The sequence below is a fragment of the Hippopotamus amphibius genome, chromosome 15 (assembly GCF_030028045.1).
Source record: "Hippopotamus amphibius kiboko isolate mHipAmp2 chromosome 15, mHipAmp2.hap2, whole genome shotgun sequence".
Lineage (NCBI taxonomy): Eukaryota > Metazoa > Chordata > Mammalia > Artiodactyla > Hippopotamidae > Hippopotamus > Hippopotamus amphibius.
This window is the reverse complement of record NC_080200.1, coordinates 38,632,664-38,646,028: the sequence shown is the minus strand read 5'-3', so window position 1 is coordinate 38,646,028 and position 13,365 is coordinate 38,632,664. Positions and strand designations below refer to the sequence as shown.

The following is a 13,365-nucleotide window of genomic DNA, read 5'->3' as shown; positions in this document are numbered from 1 at the left end:
ATAGGTACTTAAAGAGTTTCATTTTCTAAGGTTAGTTTTGCTTTGAAGTTACGGCGTTGACATGAGCTTTGTAGTGATGTGGGGGGCGTGACGTGGGTGGTGAAGGGGATGTGGGGAGAAAGAGAGGGTTAGGTGGCGTGGTGAAAAGAACATAGTTTTCTATCAGTCAGGGAAACTTGGATTTTAGTTCTGCTAGCAACTAATGTGCCACATGGCCTTATTTATTTCACTCAGTTCTTATCCATAAAGTGAAGATAATACCATCCCTAAATATCTCACAGGATTATTATGAAAAGCTAAGAGAGGGAAAGTGCAAAAATATTTTGAAAAATTCAAAGTATTGTGCAAATGAAAGCTGTCAGAGAACGATAGGTTTATGAAGATGAATTCACTATAGGTGATCGCTCATGGTCACGAGGAACTTAATCAAACCTGTTGGTGGGCTGATTCTATCAGAGCCGACCTCATTTCCCACCTCTCAGCCAACCTCTCCCCGAGGCTGGGGCCCCACCCTCTCACTTGGTCCTGAAGGCTCGGCCCTGCGACGTCCGCCTGTCATCAGCAGCCCTGACGGGGTAAGACAAGAGGCATTTAAGCCATCCTGGCCGCTCTCAGGGATGCCTCATCATGAAACTCCCTGGCCAATGCTGCAGAACAAATTTTCTTTTCCCTGAACAAAGGAAACCTATAGATTACAAATGATTGTCTTTCAGCCAAGAGGGCTACAGTTTCTGCCTTCTTTTCCTATAAAATCAGACGTAAATTTGCATTGAGTGAGAATACGTACCACAGGTAATGCCCTGCTTCAAGCCTGTTTGTTTAGATTAGAGAGAAAACCATTTCTTGGATCCCAAATAAAGCAAAGTAAAGTAGTGATGGGCTTTCACCAGGGACTCACAGTCTCTACCTGAGGAAAGCAGCAAGAAGAGTCAGAACACATTGGAGCGTGTCTTGCTTATAAGGTTTTGGACAACCCCCATTCCGATTCCGCCCATCATTCAGAGGCCCTGCTGAGTGTGGGGCTCAAGACCATCCCATTTGAGTCAAGATTCCTACCTTTCGGCTCTGGGCAAAGTCACTGCGGGTTACATTTGATCTCTGCTAGGGTGAGATTTTATAAAGCGATAAAGCGTATGCGAAATGTTTTATCTGGTGTCTAACTCTCGGTATCCTGGAATTTTTTTTTTTACGGTGATTAAACAGGTAGAAGTTTTATCTGCCTTAGAGAGAGGAGAGATCGCCATTTTCAGCCAGACCGGATGCAGAGGTCCTATCTTAGGAACTGCCCAGTTCCTCAGCACTCCTGACATGTTACTGCCCTGTGCACTGTAGTATCATGCAGGGTCTCTAGCCACCAGGTGTCAGGAGTGCTCCCTCATCCCCCGGAAGCTCCCCACCTCCACACCCCACGGTTGTGACGGCCGACAATTTCCAGATGTGACCGAATGTCCCCCGAGAGGAAAATCCCTGCTGGTTGGGAACCACTGCCTTAGTCCCTCTGTCAGCGTTGCTCTAACCATCATCCCCATCTTCTTTCCTCTCCTCATCCCCATTCCCAGGACTCCAGCCCTGAACCTGAATTTCTTTCCAGGGACCCAGTTTCAATCTTACCTGATGCAATTGACAGTATTTTAGAAGCATTTATTTTAATTAATTAATTAATTAGTTCAGCTATTTATCTATCCACCGGTATTAACTGACTGCCTCCTATGAAGCAGGCACTGGGATTATGAGGATGAAGACAGACATTGCATTGCAGGCCATGAAACACAGCCAGGTGCCATTGCTGTCAATCTACCACTGGATGGGGAAAACCTGTGTCTCTCTTGGGGACAGCTTGCCAACAATTCCACCCAAAGTACTTTTGCTGAAAACAGCTCAAAACAACTAATGAAAGCTTTGCTGTGGACATCCCTGGAATGTTCTCTAACTAAATGAAATAGAACAGAACAGCACCTCAGGCCTGTGTTATTTTCCAACTCTGAGAGCGTAGATCTCGGCAAATGGTCTCCATCCTGTGTAACTCTAAGTTCTAAACTGTTTAAGACATCTCATCCTAGCTGACCCTGCCAGAGCGTCTATGGTTTGTGTGGGAAATGACTGAAACTTCAGCTCTGTGATGAGAACCAGAGTCTCAACACCAGCCCCACATGGCATCAGAACTGCTTACTCGGACCTTTTCCTCTTGGGTAAACTCCAGCACGCTGGGACCCCACCCTGAGAACTTATACCCAGATATAGACCCAAGAGACGTTCCAACAAAACTTAGTGTTCCTGGCCATTCAAATATTTGAAGCGAATTGCCAGACCTACTAGCAGCAATTGAATTTCAAGTGTTAACATGTCATTTTAATGTTGCTGTGGTCTTCCAGAGGTTGATAACTGAGGTGTCTCATCTCCCACTGGACTCAGAAGTAACCACCTATCTTCCTGATGGTCTAGTCTCTTCTACAGACACCCACCGAGGCCAGGTAATTTGTCCAAATTATCTTGAGATACTGACTCAGCACTTACCTTCTTTCAAGCTCAGTGTAATTCAAACAGAATACAGACCCATGGGCTACTCTTTGTACCAGCTCAAACCCTCTACCACTCCAGTCTGCAGGAGAGGTAGGGATCGTTTTCACTCATCTTCATCTACAAACACCCACGTGGAACACAGACCCGTAGCCGGCTGTCCGCGCCAGCTCCGACTCCTCCACCTCTCTGTTGCGGCAGGGGGGACGGGGCTCATTTTCACAGTCATCCTCATCTGAAAAGTCTCCGCAGTCGTTGTCACCATTACACAGAAGTCGCCTCTTTATGCATCTGCCTGCAATGAAAATCAGGAAAGACAGAAAGACGTTGTGTATCTCATGCTAAATTGTCTATTTTTTTCTGAAGTTATCAAACATACTTTAATGATAGAGGGGAGGGACCACACGTTATATTTGAATTTTTTGTATAGACTGTATAGATGGCCCTTTCTTCAGCCCTTTTCACACTTGGAAGCATGAGCTTCTGGAAGCAGGTCTCTTTCTTATCGCTCCTGAGGGCACACAGAAACCCACACTAGGTGATGGGAGGATTACCTGTACCGCATTGAAAGTCATTTCCACAGTCATCCTCAGGGTCTTCACAGGGCTCTGTGGGCTCGCACTGCCGTCTGTCTCCCACGGCGTCCACGCACTTTTGCCCATTAAATTGTCCAAAGAACTCAATGCTCCTTGAGCGAAACTGCACAGAAACAGCTGGAAATGTTAGCATTTCTAAGGCCAAAACGGATTCTGATCTAAAAGTGCATCCACACTACTGTAGCCCTCCAAACCCAGCTGAGTCAAAGATTTTAAGATGGAAGCCCAGAAAGTGCTCACTGATGTCACTTGAAGGAACACCACATGGTGGGGTTGGCAGGCTCTTCTATGAAATATGGTTCCTGGTGATGCTTGTTTAGTTAGCTGTGCAATATTCAGGTTTTCCAGCAAGCTTAGGCTCATCTATTTAGATATTTCCCTTTCCTTCTGGGTTTGAAACTCAGCCAGTGGGGCTCCCTGCCTCCCAGTCATTTTCCTGGAGATGCTGGCAGTACAGTTTCCATTTGGGGACATCACTGTGGAATGGTAATGAACGCTTACCATTTGTTTGAGGCAGGGGTCACACTCCGACCATCCACTCCAGGAGCTCATCCTGCAGTTTATGGGAAGTGGTGTGCCTCTTGTTTCCTGGGGCTCTGAGTCATACCTAAGATAACAAAGCATGTCTGCTTACAATGACCATTATGTGTCCTTGTTTCCAAAAAGTCTTCACAACCCAGTTTAATTTATTTACTCCTTTCCCCCTTTTGAACCACAGTACTTATCCTTCTACTCCATCTCTCCTTTGACACTTGATCACATGCAGCTTTGTATTTTCAACTCAACTTTTTGTTTAATTGTTGTACTGCATTCTAATTTAACCTGTGACCTAACAGTAACAAAATAATAATAATAGTGACAAGGAAAACTAGCAAGTCATCGGGCTATGTGTTTTTCACTGATTAGTCTTATATTTCCAACTAGTATGCAGAGTCATTGACGCTAGAAACCTTGTTTCACTTTGTACCTCCCAGAGAGTCTGGCAAAGCCTCAAGTTGCCTGGTTTTCTTGCAAACTTAAGCCATCCTGCCCAGCCATTCCTGTGGTAAGCACCTCATAAATCAAGCTTTCCCATCCCTGCACTCTGTATGTCCTGAACTTACTGCTTCACACTCCACTTCAGAACCTATTCCTCATCTTTTCAAATTTCAGTGTATATTTTTTGGCACTTCTAACCATCCATCTCACCCCCAGCTGTGCTCTTCTGGCTTTCAACTTTTTTTTCTCTCTTGGTTCACCATTTGGATCTTTTCTGGTTGCAGCACCACCTTAGATTACTATCTCATGCAATGACAGAAAGAAATCCAGAAACCAAAGCCATGAAACAAGAATCTTATAAACTTCCTGCCCCATTTTCCTGAACTGACACCTATCCTTTTTATACTGCAGCCTCTTGTTTCAGAGGGATGGTAAGGCCAAACCCTCCCCCAAAGCTCTAGATCCCAGCATCTCTTTGAACCCTTGGTAACTGAGTATTTCTGCCATTTAAAACTCCCCCTTAAAACCAGCTCCTTTCCATTTGTAATAGAATGTGTTCAAGTCTTTGACATTAAACATAAACAAACAAATGAATGAACAAATGGAACACTCTTTCTGAACTTTACATTTCCTTTCAGCTATCCCCATCTGCTTCTCCACCCTTCACAATGGCACTTAAAGGAATTGCTATAAACATATTTCTGCTTCTCTCTCTTTTAAAATAAAAACAAGTCTCATCTCCTTTAAGCTACCTCGCAAATTCTCCCATATTTTTTTAGGCCAACTTTCTGGAAAAAGTTGTTTGCGACCTGGTCTCTTGTTCCTTACCTTCCAATCACAGCTCAGCCCTCCTGCCCTAAGTTTGTTGCTCTTGCCAAAGTCAACAGTGACTCCAAGTGGCCGGCTCCCTTGGTTCCCTTCAGTCTGACTGCTTCACAGCTGTCAATACGGTTGACCACTCTTGCTCTTTAAAATAATCTCTTCCCTTGGACTGAATGACACTAGACCCCTTCCATTGCTTCTTTTCCCTCTGTCCTGTTCTCCTATTCTCCTATGCAGGCTCCTTCTCCTTTGACAGTCTCAGAAATGCTGTTTCTCCTCAAGTTCCTGTCCTTGGATCTCTTTTCTTTTTCTCTCTACACTTTTCCCAGGGCTTTGGTTTCCATGTATATGTTAATGACACCCGGAGACAAGTCTGCAGTCCAGACATCTTTTCTGAATTTTACACCCTTGGATATAACTCCCAAATAGACATCTGCACTTAAATGTCTTCATGGCTCATGAACTTAACGTGTCCCTAAACAAATCCATTCTTTTTCCTCTTCTCTCAAGCCTGCTCCTCCTGTATTTATTGTCTTGGTAAACAGTGCCTCCATTTATGCAGTTACGCTAACCAGACTAGGGTGGTACTTGTCATATCAAAGCTCATTCCCTATATCGAATCAACCCCTAAAACCTGGTCTTTACAGTCCTAAATGACTTTCAAATCCTTCCACTCTTTGTCTAGTCCAGACATTTCTCTGGTCTACACTAACATTTCATCTCTCCTAGATGACAGTAATTTCTTTCTAATCCAGTTTCCCTAAATCACCCAGAGAGATCTTTTAAAAGTGCAAAACTGATCATTCATTCCCCCACTGAAACTCCTCAGTAGCTTCTCTCTGTTTTGAAGATAAAGTCCAAATTTTCTAACATGATGTATTAGGCAGAATGACGACCCACAAAGACATCTGTGTCTTAATCCCCAGCATCTGTAAGTATGTTACTTTACATGGCAGAAGAGACTCTGAGCATGTGATTAAGAAGAAATTATTCTGTACTTTATCTGGATGAGCCAATTGCAATCATGTGAGCCCTTAAAAACAGAAGAGTGGTTCAGAGATACATGCAGACAGAAGTGGAAGGAGAAATTCAAAGCACAAAAAGGGACTCCACCCACTGTTGCTGGCTCTGAAGATAGAAGGCGTTTCACCAAGGAATGCAGGCAGCCTCTAGAAGCTGGAAGAAGCAGGGAAATAGATCCTCCCCTAGAGCCTCCAGAATGGACTGTAGCCCTGCTGGAGCCTTGATTTTATCCCAGTGAGACCCATTTCAGATGTCTGACCTATACAACTGCAAGATGATAAATTGGTGTTGTTTGAAGCCACTGATATGTAGTAATTTGTTATAGCTGCAGCAGGAAACTAAGACATATGGTCTAGAGCGCTCTACAAAGCCCATCTTCCAAATTCATCTTCACTTTTCCCCCAGCCACATTGAACTTGAAATACCCAAGAAAAGCTACGTTTTCTCACATCTTCAGTTCTTTAAACCTACTGTTCCCTATTCTCCACACTGATTTCATCTTTGACATAACTTTCTTTCCCCCGCTGAGAACCCTCCCTAACCCTTCATGTAGTTTACTCCTCCATGTACATATTCTTACAGCATCTCGTTCTTCCCTATATCAAAAGTGCCTTTGCAATGATATATTTCATTTAAGTAACTTATTCATTTACTTATTTACTCATTCATCAAAACTTTGTTACTTGTCTACTATTTGCTAGGCATGGAAGATACAATGGTATGCAAAACAACAAAACCCAAAAAATGAGCAACCATGATCCCCAAACTAACTAAGCTTATGTTCTAGATAAAAAATACCAGTGAACTAAGGGACTTTTCAATCTTGTTCAGCTTGCATATCAAGTGTCTGGAACATAGTAGGTGCTCAGTAAATGCTTTATGAATGAATAAGTGAATAATGAAGTGCATGGAGGAAGCAAGTTCTTGAACATGTGGTCTAGGACAGACTTAGGCCTGTATTTCTCTAGGTTATGATCTCCTGGTGAACCACTCATGTTGTATCTTTGCAAGACTTGCTTGTTCTTAGGCAAACTTCATGACTGAAGAGAGCATTTTTGTAAGCCTGACCCTTGCCTACATCATCCAGAAAATCAGGAGGCCTGGTGAGCTTCAGTCTTCTAAAAGTACAAGTTAAAGGGACTTCGCTTGTGGTCCAGTGGTTGAGAATCCATCTTGCAATGCAGGGGATGCCTATTTGATCCCCGGTTGGGGAATTAAGATCACATATGTCGCAGGGCAACTCAGCCGGCATGCCACAACTACTGAGCCTGTGCACCACAACTAGAGAGCCCACATGCTCTGGAGCCCGTGCGCCACAACTAGAGAGAAGCCTGCACTGCAACGAAGAACCTGTGCGCCGCAACTAAAACCCGATGCAGACAAAACATAAAAATAAATAAATAAATATTTTTTAAAAAAAGAAAAAATTCAATAATTCATTAAAAAATAAATAAAAGTATAAGTTAAAAACGTATTCTGTAAGCTGCCAAAACTCCTCGAAGGTCCTGCTTTCATGGAAGTTTGAGTATTAGTATCTATCCGAAACCACATGGCTGAGAAATTCACTGCTGAAACTTTTCCATAAAACAAAATCCTCATGTGGAACTGACCAGCCTCATCAAAAGGCAATGGCAGATGCACCTTTATGACCCATAGCAGCAGGTCTCACTAGTGATTGCATATCATAATCCTCAGATAATGAAAATGGGAATTGTTAAATTGTGATACCCCATTCCACACCAGTTAAATCAGGCTTTCTGAGGATGGGCTTTGGGCCTCAGTATTTTTAAAAAGTACCCCAGGTGATTCTCATGTTTCACACAATGTTGAGAAAAACTGCTCAGCACTATCTGGTGGGTATCCATGAAATCTGAAGGGGTGGAATTCAAGGATGGGTGTGCCCTGTACATCACATAACCCAAGCTTGAGGTTGCAACTGACCTCAGTCACTGAGTTGGTTTGTCATTAGTTTCAGGAATTACTCTAAGCTTTACCTATTAATGTCTCCATGGATTTTTTTTCAATACCTTCTAGTTTCTCCAGTATTAGGCCTGCTGCCTTCAACTGGATAATCTATTCCTGTCTATTTTTTTTTTATCACTTACTTAGAAGATCATGGTAGCATTTTGTTTCAGCATTTCCCTCCAAAGAGATTAATTCCTTGGTTCTGGAAACCACACCTTAAATATACCAGTGGTATGACACCTTAATCTTTCTCACCTGCCACTGAGAGGAGCTTCAATGAATAACGTTCAGAGAGTACAGTACAGACTGGCGGATCATGTATAAAAGGTAAAACTCACTGCAAATACTGCAAAGTGAGTTATAGTCCTTTGTTGGGCAAGCCTAGAGCCCAGTCAGTGAAGGGGGCTGATCAGAAAGCCTGTTCATCTGTCTCACACATCAGTGACCAGGACCCTGCTCCAATGATACTGACATTGCCTATAGATGCTTCTCTAACATCCTTCACATTAATAACAGCCCCACATGAACAATGTACACATTCATTCACTTCCTTCTAACTTTTTAAAAAAAAATTAATTATTTATTTAATTTATTTTTTTGGCTGGTTGGTTCTTAGTTGTGTCACACAGGATCTTCGTTGAGGCATGTGGGATCTTTTGTTGCAGTGCATGGGCATGTGGCATGTGGGTTTTCTCTTCTCTAGTTGTGGTGAGCAGACTCCAGGGCTCTGTAGTTTGCAGCACATGGGCTCTCTCGTTGAAGCACATGAGCTCTGTAGTTGTGGCACTGGGACTTAGTTGCCCCGTGCCATGTGGAATCTTATTCCCGACCAGGGATCGAACCCGCGTACCCTGCATTGGAAGGTGAATTGTTTACCACTGGGCCACGGGGAAGTCCCCCTTTCTTCTAACTTCTGACTTAAGGACTTTCTTTCTTTCTTTTTTTTTTTTTTCAAATTTGACTCACACCTTGAACTTAGAGCACCAGATCTTTGCCTTTGATCTTTCATTGACCGCCTAAACCGTGATTTGGATTCATCCCCTGAATGATCTAACATGGTCCCATGGGGAGATCTTCACAGATCCTACCCTTGCCCTCAGAGCATGACTCACACCCCTCGAAATATTAGGCCAGTGTATTTTTTTATTTGCTAGGACTGCCATAACGAAGTATCACAGGCTTAAACAACAGAAATTTATTTTCTCACAATTCTGAAGGCTAGATGTCTGAGCTCAAGGTGTCTGTGAGGTTGGTTCCTTCTGAGGCCTCTCTCCTTGACTTGCAGGTCACAATCTTCTTCCTGTGTCTTCATTTGCTCTTTCCTCAGTACATGTCTGTGTTCCAAGTTACTCTTCTTAAAATGACACCCGTCGTATAGGATTAGGGCCCGCCCTAACGACCCCCAATAAAGTCACATTCTGAGATCCGGGGTTGGAATTTCAACATTTAAATTTTGAAGGGATATGATTCAGCCCATAACACTCAATAAAAGTTTTTTGAGTAAGCAATACCTTATGTTTTCTACTAGTTTTAGTAGACAATTTCCAAAGCTCGTTTTCTCATTAAACCTTTATTCTACCCCCGAGGGTAAATTTTGTAGGTGTTATTAGTTATATTTTATAGATGAGAAGCTAAAAACAGAGAACTACGCTACTTATTCAAAGTCGGACAGTTAGTAGAAAAACTGGATTTAGAATCTATGTCTCTCCATTTCTAGTTCACTGCAATTTTGCTCTCTCCTGTGCTGCCTTTTTTCCTCCCCAAATCCAATTCTTCTTGAAATAATCTAAAGGGTCATAGCTTATTCCATAATTTCTGAATGTAAAAGAAGTTGGATGATTTTTAGACATTTGGAGACACATTAAGTTAATAAGAATATATTTATATATATAAGGATATATATATGAATATATTTAGTTTTTAAATATAGCAGCTGCAGGTAAAGCACAGTGATTGGGCAGCCTTGTTCTTACTTGGATGTATTTTTTAAACTTACACCTAAATGTTGTCAAATTAGGCAAAAATAAACTGAAAATTGTATGAACACCTGGATGTTTTGCCGTCCCTGAACCAGGTACCTGGATATTTAGAGGCAAAATAAAGACAGGACTTGAGGGAATTATTAAGAGGAAATAATAGATTATGCAAGAGGAAAGTGTTATTGAAATGAATACATTTTGATAAATATTAAGAAAGAGGATGGGACTTCCCTGGTGGCGCAGAGGTTAAGAATCCGCCTGCCAATGCAGGGGATATGGGTTCAAGCCCTGGTCCAGGAAGATCCCACATGCCACAGGGCAACTAAACCCATGCTCCACAACTACTGAGCCTGTGCTCTAGAGCCTGAGAGCCACAACGACTGAGACCGCGTGCTGCAACTACTGAAGCCTGAATGCCTAGAGCCCATGCTCTGCAACAAGAGAAGCCACCACACTGAAAAGTCAGCACACCACAACGAGGAGCAGCCCCCACTCGCCACAACTAGAGAAAGCCCACATGCAGCAATGAAGACCCAACACAACCAATAAAGTAAAAATGAAAATAATAAAAAAAAAGAAAGTGGTGAGTGATCGTGGATAGCTGCTTCTGAGCCCAGTGCTCTCTCCCCAGCCCCTTTGACTCACTAGACAGACAATCTTTTGTAGCTCAAAGAGTGTGTACATACGCTTACCACCTGCCTTCACCCTGCTGAGCTATTAGGCTGAGTGGAGAAGTATTTGTAAAGCACTTTCTGGATTCTTAGATGAAATGTGTTTATCAAGTAAAGCCTACTTCCGAGTGTTTCAATCTCAGCTTGAAAGTCATTTTCTAGATCAAAGTGATGTACATCAACGTGGCAGGAGGTCTAACTCTGGGCCAGAAATGCATTAAATGAAGAGCCATTGACATACCCCTGGTCCTTTCTCCCTGCCATCAAGAGGGGTTTCCAGCTTTAGAAAAAGAAAACCTCAGGAGCAGTTCACACCCCAGGACACTTTGTGGTGGGCCCAGGCAGGGAAATACCTGCTGTAGGAAGGAATCTTTTTGTCAATAAATAAGGCAATGTGGCTCTTCTGAATGAAGAAATAGAAGCTAATTAGGACTGCATTCTTAACCCATGGGCCTGCCAGTTTGTTTAGTTCCTGCAGTTCATCAAGATGAAGAGATAATACCACAGCAGTGGCCAACACTCTAAAATTTCAGGACCCTTTGTGGTTTCCCAAGTCTTAGTTAAGAGCTTCTCTCACATGCTTCCAATAAGCCAGCGTTCAGTAACATTTATGGAGGGTCTGCCTGGTGTCACAAATTGTTCTGGAGAATGGGGTCACAAGATCACATCTTGACCGCCATGGAGCCTACATTCCAGTGGGTGAGATACAATAAAAGAGTATACTAGAAAGTATGACACGCAGTATCAGTTAAGACACGTGAGCTGGGAAGGACAATAAACCAGGGTAAGAGGACAAGAAGTGCCACAGGGCTGCGGTGGAGTGGGGCTTTCTTACGGAGCATGGTGAGTGGACCGTCTCAGAGGAGCTGTGGTGCTTTACAAACGTGTTCACAAATTGTTTGACATTAAGCCCATGAAACATGGGGTGTATGTGTCCCCCCTTTTGAAACTGGTAGGGTCTTTGTTAATGCTTTTGATGAGTAGAATGTAGTGGAAGTGAGCCTGCATGACTTTTTTTTTTAATTAATTAATTTATTGGCTGCATTGGGTCTTCATTGCTGTGCATGGGCTTTCTCTAGTTGTGGCAGGCGGGAGCTACTCTTTGTTGTGGTGCATGGGCTTCTTATTGCAGTGGTTTCTCTTGTTGCAGAACATGGGCTTTAGGTGTGTGGGCTTCAGTAGTTGCAGCATGCATGCTCAGTAGTTGTGGCGCATGGGCTTAGTTGTTCTGCGGCGTGTGGTGTCTTCTCAGACCAGGGCTCGAACCTGTGTCCCCTGCATTGGCAGGTGGATTCTTAACCACTAGTGCCACCAGGGAAGTCCCGCCTGTATGACTTTTAAGGCTAGGTTAGAGAAGCCCATGCAAGGTCTGCTGATTTATCTAAAGACACTTGCTCTGGGAGTCTTTCACCACCATGTCTGAAGCCAGCTACACTGAGTCCACCACGTGGAGAGCACAGACACACACACACACACACACACACACACACACACAAGAGAGAGAATCCTAGGGAGAATCAATTGCTCTAGTCCCTCAGCTGCTTGGGTCTTCCCAGCCCAGGTGACAGACATGAGTGAAGAAGTTGTCATGATGACCCCATTGGCCTACCCCATCTGCGAAACCCATGACAATGACTCTACTGAGTCCAGGCAACCCCTGGATTCAAGAGCCAAAGAAATAACCCGTATTGTTTTAAGCTACTGTTTTGTAATGGTTTGTTACACAGTAAAAAAATGACCAGAACAGGAGGTGCTATGTGATTAGGTACCTGAATGAAATCAGAGAGAAGGTCTGTGAGGGTCTGGGAAAAGAGTGTTCTAAGCTGGGGAAAAGTAAGGGCAAAGGCCCTGAGGTGGCATGTTGGAGGCATGGCAAACAGAGCAGTATGACCACATAGGGGAGGGAGGTGCATCTGGAGAAACAGGCAGGAGCAGCTCATGCCTTGCGGGCTGTGGTGAGGAGGTTAGATTTGAGTCTGAGCTTGGTGGGAATCCTTAGAGGAATATGAAGGCCCCAGTAATGCTCTGATTTACATTTTCAAAAACTTTCCCTGGTTGTTGGATAGAGAATTGACTCTTGGGGAGTGGACAAGAGTGGATGCAGGGCAGAAAGGATAGTGATTTGTGCTAAAGCAGTCACAGCGGAGATAGTGAGATGTGGGTGGATTTGGGACATATTTTAGAGGTAATAACAGGACTTGTGGTTACATTGCATGTGGCAATAACACAAGTAGAGGAGTCACATATGGTTGCTAGGTTTTTACCTGAGTAACTCAGAAATACTAGAAATCACCATTCCATTTAATTTAATTAAACTTAACAACCTGGGAAAATACCCAAGCACCCATTAATAGACATGTTGGGCATAGCTATTAACTTGAAAATATCCAGGGAATTCCCTGGTGGTCCAGTGGTCAGGACTCCATGCTTTCAATGCAGAGGGCATGGGTTCCGTCCCTGGTTGGGGAACTAAGATCCCACAAGCCACACGGTGTGGCCAGGTTCTATGAGGATGGATAGAGAAATCAATAGACATGTTAAATTTGGGATTCTTGTTACATTTTCAAGAAGAGATGTTGACTAAGTAATTGGAAAGAGGAAAGAGGCTCAGGAAAGAGGTCTGCATCATAGATATACATTTGAAAGTTGTCAGAATATAAGCGATGTTGCAAACCATGAGGCTGGAAGTGAGTGGATATGTCAGGCTGAGGACTGAGCCAACATTTGAAGGAAAGGTTACAACCTGACTGCAAGCTGATGGGAATGATTAGGTTCCCATCGTCAACAAAGGCAGATACTGATAATTTGGGCCAG

At 43.4% G+C, this 13,365-nt stretch overlaps 1 protein-coding gene across 2 annotated transcripts in view; it reads right to left on the bottom strand.

Annotated features, from left to right (window-relative positions):
• Positions 1-13,365, bottom strand: part of C9 (complement C9) — a 65,496-nt gene that overhangs the window by 47,189 nt on the left and 4,942 nt on the right. For both annotated transcript variants that reach the window (XM_057709789.1, XM_057709788.1), the window contains exons 2-4: positions 3,615-3,720; positions 3,072-3,216; positions 2,665-2,812 (exon numbers count right to left, since the gene is read on the bottom strand). In XM_057709789.1, the coding sequence (XP_057565772.1) occupies positions 2,665-2,812; positions 3,072-3,216; positions 3,615-3,720 (399 nt within the window). The remainder of the gene's footprint in view (positions 1-2,664; positions 2,813-3,071; positions 3,217-3,614; positions 3,721-13,365) is intronic.